Source organism: Gracilinanus agilis, chromosome 2, assembly GCF_016433145.1.
Source record: "Gracilinanus agilis isolate LMUSP501 chromosome 2, AgileGrace, whole genome shotgun sequence".
Classification (NCBI taxonomy): Eukaryota; Metazoa; Chordata; class Mammalia; order Didelphimorphia; family Didelphidae; genus Gracilinanus; species Gracilinanus agilis.
In genome coordinates, this window is record NC_058131.1 from 240,118,379 (window position 1) to 240,132,353 (window position 13,975).

The 13,975-nt window shown below is 44.7% G+C and overlaps 1 protein-coding gene across 1 annotated transcript; it reads right to left on the reverse strand.

The window, feature by feature from the left end:
• Window positions 1–1,589: 1,589 nt before the first annotated feature.
• On the reverse strand, window positions 1,590–5,131 carry KCNK15 (potassium two pore domain channel subfamily K member 15). The gene is made up of 2 exons (XM_044661079.1): window positions 4,849–5,131; window positions 1,590–2,467 (listed from the first exon to the last, which is right to left on the reverse strand). The coding sequence occupies exons 1-2, from the start codon at window positions 5,129–5,131 to the stop codon at window positions 1,590–1,592; spliced, it is 1,161 nt and encodes a 386-aa protein (XP_044517014.1).
• Window positions 5,132–13,975: the final 8,844 nt, after the last annotated feature.

Consider the following 13,975-nt stretch of genomic DNA (forward strand, 5'->3'; position numbering starts at 1 on the left):
TCATCACCAGATGGCAGGCTCCTTGCCACACTAGATCTGAGATATATCCATCCTCTACTCTGTCAGCTAACCAGTCATCCACCCACCATCAATCCAAATACTTTGGCTCTCCCTTCTCTCTGTCCCCAAATTCTCCTTCAAATCTCCCAATTGGCTTCCCAGGGCCCCAGATGAATGTATAATAATGAGAACTCTCACTCCCATCTGTACAAAGCTGTCTGGTTTATGAAGCATTTCTACATCTATGATTCGGGACTGGATCCTCACAGCAGTCCAATGAGGCCCATAGGGAAGGTTTTATTATTCTCACTTTAGTAAAGGTGAGGAAACTGAAGCTGACAGAGGCGACTTACAGCTGTTATTCCCATTTTTGTAGATGTTTAAAGAAATTGAGCCCCAATGACCACAAGTGATTTACCCAAAGTGGCAAAACACCCAGAATTCTGATTCCTTAGTAGTCCTCCAGTCTTTGTGCTGAAATTTATGTCAGAGGTCAATAGTCCTAAAAGCCTATTTTCCTGAGGGGGAAACTAACTGGAGAAAAGGGAAGTATCTTCAGGAGTGTGCGGCACAGGCTGGGACTAGAATCTGTCTTTATTTCTAGGCTTTTTCAACAATACCATCAATTTTAGTATGGTCAGGTGGTATCTAAAATAAAGATCTTCTAGTTGCTAGGGCTCCCAGTTATAAGGCCATCTCCCTCCTCAAATTGTATTTATTTATCTGTTTATCTGGTGTATCCCCCAGTAAAATATAAGCTTCTTGAGAGCAAGGTTAGTGTTTAATTGTTTTTCTTTACACCTAGCACAGTGTATCACACAAAGAAGTTACCTAATAAGTTTTGTTGAATTGAATTGGGGCTTAATGTGATAATGGCAGGATCCCTAGCTATGGGATTCTCACAGGGCTGGCTGAGCAGGGCTTAAGTAGCCTAGCAAACAGTCACTAGTCAGCCTGGCAAGAGGCAGGTTCAAATGAGGAAGGGCTGGTTAAAAAAAAAAAAAAGTTAAGTGATATATGCAAGATCACAGAATGAATGACTAAGCATAGTACATACAATATTAGAACTGGACTGCATGACTCCTTAGTGGGAAGAACTCTGAATTTAGAATTAGATCAATTCATAATTTCAAAAATGAATAATAAAATTAAGTAATTTTAAAAATATTTCGCATGATTTCATATGTATAATTGATATCAGTTTTCCTTCTCAATTGGTTGGTTGAGAGAGAAAGAATTTGGAAATTAAAAATTTTTAAACTAAATGTTAAAATAAATGAATAAAATGCATATCAGTGAGAAGACCCAGATTTGAATCCTTGCTAGGTTACTAAATCCCTGTGTAACCTTAGGCAAGTCCCTTAACCTCATTAAGCCTCAGTTTCTTCGTCTGTAAAATAAGGGCATTGTACTTTCTCCCCTCTAAGGTCCCTTCCAGTTCGAAATATGTTTTATGATGTTAGTACAATCCCCTTGTTTTTATAGCTGAGGTAACAATTTCGGAGAAGAGAGTGCTGCCCAAGGTCACACCAGAGACAATCCGCTCTCGGTCCACTTTTTGGGCTCCAAGGCTGGCCTCTTTTCTCCATTCAGACTGACTTCCGACGGGTCGGGACCCGGCCAACTGCGCTGCCTGAGGACGTGGTGCTCCCAGGAGGCGAAAAGCCGAGGTTGTCCCTGGCACCCAGAGCCAATTGGTCGATCCGATAGGAGATGGAGCCGCAGTAGACTGGATTGGAATGACAGCTTGGCGGAGGCGTCTCGGGATGGTTCTGGGAAGCGGACAGACTGGCGGGAGAAGCCCGCGAAGCAGGGGCCCGAATCAGTTTCAGGCGACTGCAGCTCGGGGCCCCGAGGCATGGAAAGGCGGTGGGATCCGGGGAAGGCCGCGCATGGCTGCGGGCGACTTCCTGCAGCGGCGGCTGCGGCCTCAAGGGGTCCCCAGCCCGGACCCGGCGCAGTGAGGCCCTGCCCTCAGCGTCTCGTCGCTCGTCCTCCGCGTTGAGAGTGAGGAAGCGCAACACCACGAGGTTGAGGAAGGCACCGATGACCGTCAGGCCCAGCAAGATGTAGAGGAAGCTGAAGGCTACGTAGGGCGGCCGCTTGTGCAGCGCCTCATCCCTCTGTAGGGCCACAAAGTCGCCGAAGCCAATGGTGGTGAGCGTGATAAAGCAGTAGTAGTAGGCGTGGAAGAAGGTCCAGCCTTCGAAGTGGGAGAAGGCGGCGGCGCCCACGGCCAGCGTGCCTACGCATGACAGCAGTCCCACGGCCACCATATTCTCCGTGGACACCTGTGTCCTCCGCAGCCCCACGCAGCGCTTCAGACGCTGAAGCAGCCTTCGAACCAGCACGTTCATGCGCTCGCCCAAGCTCTGGAATGTGACCAATGTCAGGGGGATGCCCAGGATGGCGTAGAACATGCAGAAAATCTTACCCGCGTCTGTGCCTGGGGCCGCGTGGCCGTACCCTGAACAAGAAAGAGGAAATCAATGAGTGACTTGAAGTGGGGAGGGGGTGGAGGAGGGAGGATGTCAGGTGAGGGGGGAAGAGGTGGCAAAGGGGATATGGAGGGAAAGTTGAAGGAAGGGGCAGTTATGAGGAAGGGAAAGGAGGGTGTTATGATAGGAGTGCCCAAGTGCCAACCAGGAAATCTTCCTTGAGAAGGGGTACTGAAAAAACAAAACAAAAAAAAACAAAAAACAAAAAACAAAAAAAACGAACTGATTTTGGAGTTACACTACCCAGGTACACTCAGACCTTCCCACCTACTAACAGTGTGCCTTAGGGCATATCACCTCATTTTCCTCATCAGTAAAATGAAGAGGTGGGACTAAATGAAGTCTCTTCTAGCTCAAAAATCCTAAACTTCCAATCCTCTCCCCTTACTAAAACTATCTTTTCCTACTCCAAATTGTCCTAGAACTCCTGTCTGACCCTTTCTCTTAAAAAAAAAAAAAACCAAAAACAAAACAAACAAAAACATTGTGTAGCTACTGTATGAGATCAAAAGTTCTTTGAGGGCCTGTCATTTTTACTCTTTATATTTCCAAAATGGAACCTAGGACCCTGAGCAAAGCAGGAACTTAATGCATTTTTGATGAATTAAATTGAGTAGGGATAGGGTAGATTGAGATGAGGAGTGTATAATATGGCAGGTATGTGCATATATGTAGAGAACAGCTAAAAATGAGCAGTAGTTGAGAAGGGAAAGAAAACCATTTTTGTTGAATTAAATTGGAAAGAGGATAGTCCTTGATTGGGAGCTACAATGGATTGAGCTAGGGAGTGTGTAACACATGTGCTTACAGAGAACAATTAAAGATGGGCAGTAGGTGAGAATAGAAAGGAAACTTTTTTCTAGAGTCCTTAGTATTTCCTTATAGATAAATTAACCTTTCACAATCCCAGTCTCCATAGATATCCTTCCCACTTGACTCCTACTTCATGCCCACCCAACCTACAGAGAATAAAACAAAATCTATGAACATTCATTCCTTCAAGCCTCTCTGGCCTGGATAGTTGCCATTTTCCCCAAGGGGGAAGAGTCCTAGGAACGGCCAGATGCCTGCAGGATCAACAGCAAATATCCAATGTTCACGCTGAGCTGACAGAACATTCCTCCATTTCACCTGGGCTAATCTCCATCTGTTTTTTTTTTCTAAAACCCTACCTAGTCCCTATTGACAAACCTAGAGATACCCCAAACCCCAAACTAATCCAAACCAAACCAGAATTCTAAGGAGGGGAGGGGGAGCAGGGCATGGAATGGACTATCAAAGTTAACCTGGAACAAAGTCTTAAGTGGAAAAATCTCTGAAGTGAGAGTCAGAAGACCTTGTTTGACTCACATCCTAGTTACACTCTGAATAAAACAAGTTATTTTCCCTCCTTGGAGTTCTTTTCTCATTTGTAAAAATAAGGGTTTGGACCAGATTGTCCTTCCCAGATCTAGTACCTTATTATTCTGCCCTGGATTTCAGAAACAATTTTGCAGGATCCAAATTCCCAGGAAGATTTCAGAACTCAGGGAGAAGAAAGGGAAAACAGTTCGAGTGGCTCGATTCATGTGAGGGCTGAAGGTGGGAGAGAGTTCAGAAAGAAAGAGGGAAGACTAGCATTCTTCCCTTTACTGGCTGGAGTCCAAAGAGAGACCTCAGTCTCTAGGGACTGCTCTTAAAAGGAAACTTTCTCCAAGCAGTAGATTGGAGAGGGAGACAAGAGGAGGCAGGGCTTACGGGGCTCAGTGTATATGGGGAGAGAGGTGCTCAGCCCTCCTGCTGGGCCATAATGAAAGTCTTCCATCTCCCACCACCCCTACCCTATCCAAGGCAGCTTCCCCAGTCACTACCAAGGGACCAAGTCTTCATCCTTGGGCTTCCTTGGTCTCCATAGCGATGAAGTTATAGAGGTGCTCTGAGTCTTCCTAGCCAAGTAAAAGCTAAGGGATGAGGAAGCCAGCCGATTGAGGGAGGAATGTGAGGGCCTGGAACCTCCCCCCACCCACCCCCACCCCCCCAAAAAAAACCCAACACAAAAACACATTTAGGAAACATTTTAGCACTGATAGGAAACTTGGTGTTCATTTAGTGTACTCCCTTCATTTTAAGGTGAAGAAAATCGGTTCAACAGAGAAATGGCTCGTCTAAGGATGCACATCCGCTAAATATGTGCTTTCGGGCCAAGGTTTGCAAATAGTTTCAGGCACCCGGTCTTCCAAAGCCACCCTCCTCCCGACCCACTCACACTCCAGTGGTTTAAGGCTGGGGCGCAGAAGTTGGGGTGCCGGGCTCCTGAGGGTGTAGAGAGAGAGACCAAGCTGCCCGGCGAGGGCTGCGGGACTAGGCTCACCGATGGTGGTAATGACCGTAATGGCGAAGTAGAAGGAGCCAGCAAACTTCCACTGGCGGCCGGCACGATGCGGCTCCGCCTGCAGCACCAGGCGCTCCAGCTCTCGGTAGTCCTCGGGCGAGAAGCGATATTTTCTGCGAAACTCGCTGCGCTTCTGCTCCAGAAGTCGCTTCCGGGCGCTCTCTGCCTCGGACTCGAGCGCGTCGAACACGGCAGCGCCCACCAGCAGGTAGGAGAAGGTGCAGAGGATGAGCGACGCGGTGCGCACGTTCTGCCGCTTCATGGCGAGCTAAGCTTCCGCGATGTCCGGGCCGTCTCACTTGGGCAGGAGCACGGCCTGGGGGGCGTAGGCTCCCCGCCCCCTCACGATCACATCCACCCTTCACTTTGAGCTAGCAGCCTGGAGACTGGACAGGTCCCTGACTGTAGCTTGTCGCCCAGTGATCCACTGCTCCCGGCCCCTGCCAGCCAAGCTCCCTGCTCAGCCGCCATCCACAGTCCGAGCCCCGACGGCAGCCCTGGACAGCAGAGCCTAGCACAGCTCCGTGTCCCTCCCGGCTCCCAGATCAGCTGGAGTGGCTCCCCCCTACCGATGCAGCTACCTCTGAGGCGGGGCTGTTCCTAGGTCTGTGTTCTACTGGCTATTCCTCCAGCTGCTTGCTCCTCCCCTCTCCAGCTGCTCCCAGACCCAGTTAGCTGGAAATGTATGATGCAAAAGAGCTGGAAAGAACTTTAGAGCCCAACCCCCTCATTTTTGGAGAGAAGGAAGGATGCCTGGAAGGGGTCTGTGGGTGGGAAGGGACTTGTCCAATGCCACATAGAAAAGTTAGACTAGATCTAGAACTCAGGACTCCTAACTTTCAGTCCATTGTGAGCACCGGGACTGGTAGTCCCTGCTTAGAGACACTGGAAAGTTCAGCCAGGAGAGCTGGGAGAGGGGTGTGCTAATTTAGGCTTCTCAGTACCTTTCAAGGCTCACTAGACTGACCCGTGGGGGAGCCTAGCTAGGGAAAGGCTGAATTGATGTCCATACTGAGGGCAGCCGGTGGAATGGGGGAGGGGTGGTCTCACTTAAGTCAATCATCACTCTACTCTTCCCATATCTGTTTTCAACTCCTTGAGGTCATCACCTCGGAACTAATGCTTCTTCAAACAGTGACATCTGGCAAGCGGGAACTCATTCTCCCACCTGCTAAGACCCTCCAACCTTCCCCTGGGCTGGACCATATGGTCTCTATGCCAGCTCCAGTGTAAAGGGAAGGAAGAAAGAGCAACCAAAGGCAAAGCTATCTCCTTCTGCCCTTGATCCCATTACCTCCTTGCTCCTCCAACAGCTTACCCTGATCCTCTCTCCCCATCTCTCTTATTTTCAATCTCTCCTTCTTTATATTTAAGCTCCTTCCTACTGCCAACCAGCATGTCCAAATCTCCAGCATCACTGAAAAAAAATTCACTGGACCCTACTATTCCTTCAAGCTATCACTGATTATCCTGTTATCTATCACAGCCAAACTCAGGGTAAAAAAGCTACTTGGGCTCCTTGTTTTCATTTCCTCTCCTTTCTCATTTCACAACCCTTTGCAATCTGACATTGTACTTCATCAGTCATCTGAAGCTGTTCCCTTCAAGGTTACCGGTGATCTCTTGATTGCCAAATCCAAATGGCAATCTTTCTGTATTCATCCTACTTGACCTCTCTGCACAATTTTTTTTATTTAAAAATCTTTTGACATGTCAATACCATTTTTAACAATCTTTTCCTGACATCTTGCCATTCTTGTTCTCTCCTTCCGTCCTCCCCAAGAGAATAGGCAATATAGGTTGTACCTGTGTTATCATATAATACATATTTGCATGTTCATCATGTTGTGAAAGGAGATATATTACTTACATTAGAGAAAAATTCATGGAAGAAATAATGTGAAGAATGGTACGCTTCAATCTGCATTCAGACTCTGTCAGTTCTTCCTGTGGTGATAGGAGAGGTCACTTTTGTTGAATCATCACCCATGTATAGGTATACCCCAGTCCCTGCTATATGTTGTTTTCTCCATTAGAATGTAAGCTCCTTGAGATCAGTTGGATATGACTGAAGTGACCTATTTCTGTTGAAAGCACTGTCATCCATCCAATCATCCATCCTTCACTATTTCTCACCTCCCATCCCCAATCATTTGTCAAGTCTTATTGAATCTACCAATGTCTTTTTTAAGAACAGATCAATATATTTCCCTTTTTTGAATCACTGTTTATTTTTATATATGATTTAATAAAGTAATGTGCTTTGTCATAGGTATGTAATAAGCCATAATAAATATACTTATCCAAGAGAGACAAATTTTCACATTAACTATGTCCAAAAATATATGTCATTCTTTTTTCCCTCCTTCCCAATTCTATTCACTCTTCAAGAAAGCAGGTAGTATGATATAGGTTGTACATATATTATCATATAATACACAGTTCCCTTTTCATCATCTTATGAAACAAGGCACACGCTGCTTACACTAGACAAAAATTCATGGAGGAAATAAAAAATTCTATTCGTAGGGTTTTTTTTTAATTTTTAGTCAATGAAGAACTACCTACTCTTCCTCCAATCTCCCACTCCCCTCCAACTGACATAGTTGACATAGTTGAATTTATGGAAGCTGTTGTGATGAGAGAGAGAGAGAGAGAGACAGAGAGAGAAAGAGAGAGAGAGAGAGAGAGAGAGAGAGAGAGAGAGAGAGGGGGGGGGGAGAGGGAGAGGCAGAGAAAGAGAGAGACAGAGAGAGAACCAAGACAGAGAGAGAACATACCAGCCACTGTGCTAAGTACTAGACATACAAAGTGGGTCTAGGATGAAGTCCTTCAGGTATACTTATACAAGAAAACAATAACAACAAAGCCTTTGTTAAAAACATGGATAGTCAAACCAAACTCCTACCTTGGCCATGTCCAAATATATGTGTGTATATATGTATAACTCCACTTGATCTTCATTCTGAGTCTATCACCTTTCTGTCAGGAGGTGGATACCTTGTTTCTGATATCATGGTTGACATTGCATTGATCAGTTCCTATGTTGTCTTTACAATATTATTGTATGAATGCTTCTACTAGTTCTGCTCACTTCACTCTACATCAGTTCATACAAGTCATCCAAAATTTCTCTAAAGCCATCACCTTCCTCTTTTCTTACAGCATAGTAGTTTTCCATTGCATTTGAGTACCATATTTTGTTCAGTCATTTCCCCTTCCAATTCTTTCCAATTCCTCATTTTCTAATTCTTTGCTACCAAAAAAGAGCTAGTATAAATATGTATGTATGTATGTATGTATGTATGTATGTATGTGTGTGTGTATGTGTCTTTTTTTCTCTTTTTTGGATTCCTTTGAGGGTACAGACCTATTAGGGGTATTGCTGGGTCAAAAGGTATCCATATTTTAATCACTTTTTTGAATATAGTTGCAAGTTGCTTTTCAAACCAGTTGAACCAGTTCATAGCTCCACCAAAAGTGCATTAATATTCTTGTTCTCTGTCTTGCATTCTTCTCTTCTCGCACCACCACTCTCCTGGCTTGTGCTCTCACCACTTCTTACTTGAATGACTGCTCTTTCTGCCTTGAGTTCTTCCTGCCTCCAAAAGATCCTCCATAAAGCTGCTCAAATGAAATTTCCATTACAGAGGTCTAATAATATTAGTCCCCTGCTCAATAAATTCCAGTGGATTCCTAATTATCTTTTGAATATAATACAAACTCCTTTATCTGACATTCAAAACCCTTCATGCTCTGGCACCAGCCTACTTTGTATGTATTCTGATTTCCAGGCAAACTGGCCTACTTGTTCTACCTCAAAGAGGCCACTCCCATTCCTGTGCCTTTGTGTAGGCTGTCTCCGGATGCCTAGAATTTGTTGTTGTTTAGTAATTTAAATCACTTCTGACTCTTCATAACCCCAACCAAACTTTTCCTGGAAAAGATATTGCAGTGGTTTGCCTTTCCTTCTCCAATTGATTTTACAGATGAGGAAACTGAGGCAAATAAGGTGAAGTGACTTGTCCAGGTCATATAACTAGTAAGTGTCTGAGGTCAGATTTGAATTCATAAAGATGAGTCTTCTTGACTCTAGGCCCAGTGCTCTATCCACTATGGTACCTAACTGCTCAAATGCCTTGAATGCACTTCCCTAAATTGTTTGTCTTCTCAAGGAGGTGGAGGAGTGGACTTTAGAGGTCAAAATTTTAAAAAATATTTTAAATGTTTGGGTTTGCATGTAATTGAGAAAAAATAAAAATTAAATGTAAAAAAAAGGAAGGAAGGAATAAAAGAAGGAAGGAAAGAAGGAGAGAGGAAGGGAGGAAAAGAGGGAGGGAGGGAAGAAAGAAGAAGCACTTTTTTCACCCTTCTGCCTAGTGGAGTGCTTAAGCTCTTTTAAGGCCTCACCTCAAGTGTCACAAGAAGCTTAGTGTTGTTCTTACAGTTGCTGTTGGTTCACTCCCCTATTTCTATGAATTTACTTTCTATGCAATTTATATTTATCTATCTGTGTTCATGCTACTTCCCCTTTCCTAATAAAATGTAAGTTCCCTGAAGGCAGGCACTATCTCTTTCTAATCTGTATCCCAGTGTCTAGCACAGTGGCTGGGACAAAATAAACATTTAATAAATGGTGATGGTGAACCAACAAATAAACTGTTGAATGAATGATGCCAAAAACAGAGAATCTCTTACGATTTAAGGCTGGAAAGGATCAAAGCAGTTTAATCTCCTCCTTTACAAATGAAGAAACTGAGTCTCCAAGTGGGGAAATTACTTTCCTAAATAATATGTGGCAGCCAATATGTGGCAGAGCTAAGATAAGGACCCAGGTCTTCAGAAGCTTAACTCCAAAGCTATAAGGGACATCATAGGGTGTCTAGTCCATTCTGATCCTGAGAATGAATTCCATCGTCGGCATCCAAATCCAAATAAGTGGTCATCTGCCCTTTCCTTGAAGGCCTCTGATGATGAGGAACTCATTACCTTCCAGGATAACCTAGTTGTTAGGTAGCTGTTCATTCTATCATTCATAGGATTTTTGTGCAACCATCTCAAAGCACCCTTCCCTTTAGAGAAGCACAACCCGGTTGGGAGCTTATCCTTGCTCAGACAAGAAAAATTATTGGTTAGGGCCAATAACTGGGTTGGGCCCTGGGCTCAATGTTTAGAGCTTAAGGAAAACCAGATAATTCCTGCTGATATTTAGTGATGTGAGTAGGGGAAGGAAACTCCCAATTAATAAGAGAGGGTATTTGGTCTAGATGTGCACATTACTAATGCAGAGTACAGGCTATGTGGTATAGGGAAAAGAAGAAGGGTATCTGGGCACCGTGTGATCATCGATCAAACTCAGCTGTGAGAGCCTGGGCAAGTTACACGTTCTAAGATTCTATAGTTGTTCAGTCATTTTCAGTCATGAATCCAACTTTTGGTAGCCCTGTTTGGATTTTTCTCGGCACAGATGCTAGAGTAGTTTGCTGTTTCCTTCTCCAATTCATTTTACAGTTAAGGAAACTGAGGCCAACTGAGGGAAGTGACTCATCCAGGGTCACTTAGTAAGTGTCTGAAACTAGATTTAAACTCAGGTCTTCCTGACTCCAGGCCTGGCACTCTACCTACTGAGCCACCTAACTAACCTCAATAGACGCACCTGTGGTCTAGAATGAGGCAAGTAGACTCAATGCAAGAACACAGTTTCCCTGGCTGTTCTTTGTCAAACTGTGGCAAAGAAACACCATTAAATTTTAAGTCAAAGATCTGGGTCTGAGTCACATTTTGCCAAGTACTTCCTCTATCATCTTAGGTAAATCACTTGACCTCTTTAGGCCTCAGTTTCTGTAACATGAAGAATGGGCTGAATGGCTTTTATAGCTGCCAGCTATAAAAACTTTTCCAATGGCTTCTCCCACAAACCTCCTTCCTTTCCTTCAGTTCTGCCCCTCCAGGCTCCTATAGGAATGGAATCCTGCCTTCCTTCACAAACAGCCTAGCAGCCACTTACAAGAAGGAGTTACTGGATCCCATCTCTGCTCCCGGTCCCAGCCTGGAGCTAAGAGGGATTTGAGGGGGAAGGCAGTCAGGTCGGGTCAGGCTGCTTGCTGACTTTGCCTTACATTTGGCATTTTCTGCTCAGCAACTCTATTTTAAGCCTGAGAAGTGTGGGGTGTTTTTTTTTTCTTCTCAGCTTGGAAAAATTTCAGCTGAGCAGCCACCAGGCCCCAAGCTCCTGGCAGTACTCAGAGAGTGCCCCCTCCCTCTTCCTCCACCAACTTCCTCAGTCTTCTCCCACTACTTCTTCCCTCCTACAGGGACCCTGAGACAGAACCTGGGAGCTAGGGAGAGTGCAGGGCTCCGTCATGCCATCCGGGGCCCCTGGATCACCAGCCGTATGATGTGGTATCTGAATCTTTGAATCTGCCCTTTCCTGAGTCACAAATCTGTATCAGTCACACATGGAACGATCGCTCATATAAGTATAGTACATGCAGCAAGTACCTCCTCCTTTCCAAAGCTGCTTCTCATCCGTTACCTCTGCTGAGAGGCAGCTTGAGATGGTGGATAAAAGAGCAGGAGTCAGGAGGGTCTCAATTTGAATCCTGCTCAGACATTTACTAGCTATGGGACTCTGAAGAAGTTACTCAGCCTTTCTGGACCTCAGTGACTCCATCCTTAAAATGAAGAGGGTGAACTTGATGACCCTTTCTAGACCTGAATCTATCATGGCAGCTTTAGAAGGAAGGAAGTGGGGCAAAGTTAGTAATCTCCATTTTACAGATGGGGAAAATAAAGTCCAAAGATGTAATGATATGTCTAAGGCCATATAATTACCTTAATCCTCTGAGACATTTCCAAAATAAATAAATAGAAAAGGGGACAGAGCCAAGACGGTGACTTAGTAGCAGCAAAAGCTGGAACCTTTCCAAGAATCCTTATAAGACATTTCAAAAGTATTTGATGATGATGATGATGATGATGTCCCAGAGATCTCAGTTCCCTGTTCCTTTGGCATTGAGGCAGCTAAGTGGTGTAGTGACTAAGACTAGTGGAGTGACATCAAGAGGACCTAAATTTAAACTTGCCTCAGACAGTTACTAGCTATGTGACCTTGAGCAAGTCATTTAACCTCTGAGCTTCAGTGCTCTTATCTGTAAAGTGGGGATAACAACCTACCTTGCAAGATGGTAAAGATGGAATGAGATAATGTATGTAAAATGTTTTCAAATAAAATATAATATAAATATTAGCTATTGAATGTTATCATCTCATTTGCCTAGAAACCTCAAGGTTGGATTTAGTAGGATAAAAGAACACTAGACTGAGAGGTAGGAGCCTTGAATTCAAGTTTGGGTTTAAGAATTGCTAACTACATGACCTTGGATATATCATTTCAGTTCTCTGGCTAAAATCTTCATTTTAACAATTGAAATGATGTCTCACCAGTGGTCATGTGAGAAAAGCTTACCAGGTGTCATAGAAAGGTGAGCTCCCTATCATTGAAGACTTCAAAAATTGGAGTGTATGGGGCAGCTGGGTGGCTTGGTAGATGGAGAGCCAGGCCCAGAGATGAGAGGTCCTGGGTTCAAATGTGACCTCAGACTCTTCCTAGCTGTGTGATCCTAGGCAGTCCCTTAACCCTATTGCCTAGCCCTTACCACTTATGCCTTGGAACCGATACACAGTATTGATTCCAAGATGCAAAGTGAGGGCTTAGAAAAAAATTGGAGTGTGTATCACATGAGTGTGCCCTCCACTAATGCAGATTGCCACTCCTTCCTACCTTAGCAGATGACTCTGAGTTTCTGTAGGCAGCCCTCAGCCTTTTTGTACCGAGTTGGGCCACTGCTTAGCAGATAGTCCACTGAGATTTTACTGCCTCGGTGGCAGGAAATTCAAAACACGTCCCTAGTGACAGGAGAAAGGAGGCAGGGAGAAGGGCGGCTATGACTAGCAGATACCAACAGCACCTTTCTCCTCCCTCTCTGGCTCAGCCCAGAGGCTCCTGGAAAGGCCAGAAGCTGTCTGGGGAAAGGGGTTACCCTCTGCTTTCTCTGGCATAACCTGGTAGGCAGCCTGGCTGAAAGCTTTGGGGGACCCAGCTGCATTCCCATCAAACTCAAATTTAAGGGGCAGCTGGGTAGCTCAGTGGATTGAGAGTCAGGTCTGGAGACAGGAAGTCCTAGATTCAAAGCTGGCCTCAGACACTTCCCAGCTGTGTGATCCTGGGCAAGTCACTTGACCCCCATTGCCCACCCTTACCACTCTTCCACCTAAGAACCAATACATAGAAGTTAAGGGTTTAAAAATGTAAAACAACAACAAAAAAAAACAACTCAGATTTATTCAGAATAATTCACACTGAATTCACCAGGGAGCTGCCTATCCCAAATGGAAGAGGAGTGCTAAGGTGCTAATGAGACACAGAGCGAGGGCCACTGGTGGGTTATTTCTCCCTAGTTATGCATTTATTTTGGCTTCAGATTGAAATGTCCCAGTTCACAGTTTTCCTCCCTAGGCAAATCCTTTAGAAGGAGAGCATGTGACTGGTGCTGAGATGAGGACAGTTGGGACCAACGTGACCAGGATGACTCCTAAGGGATCCATCATAAGAACATAACTTTAGAGCTAGAAGGGACCCTCAAAGGTCATCTAGTTCTAGTTCAAAGCCTTCACTTTATATTGAGGAAACTAAGATCAAAGCAAGTTAGGTAAGTGACTTGTCCAAGGTCACACAGGAAGCAAGTTGCAAAGCTGAGTTCAGACTTTTGTTCTTTATAAAAAAAACCAAACTAGTTCCTTTAAACATTCCATATTCAGCGCTCCACATGCTGATAGAAGCCAAAAACATTACAATCAGAAGGGACTTCAGAGCACAGATTGTTAGAATTGGAAGAGACCCTAAAGGTCATTTCATTTTACTGGTGAGGACCTTGAGACCAGAGAATGGAAGTGACTCACTTGCTCAAGATTATGTAATAGGATGGGGTGGGGGTAGGGGCACAGCTACATGGCTCAGTAGATAGAGTGTCAGGACCTGGGTTCAAATCCAGATTAAGACAACTTGATTTGGGTTCAAATGTGGCCTCAGACACTTCCTAGCTGT

What these genes read in the sequence shown, in the direction of transcription:
- KCNK15 (XM_044661079.1), bottom strand. Translation starts at nt 5,131, where the DNA reads ATGAAGCGGCAGAACGTGCGCACCGCGTCGCTCATCCTCTGCACCTTC. An exon ending in TACGGTCATTACCACCATCG is followed by an intron (nt 2,468 to 4,848) that starts GTGAGCCTAGTC and finishes TTTCTTGTTCAG; the next exon opens with GGTACGGCCACGCGGCCCCA.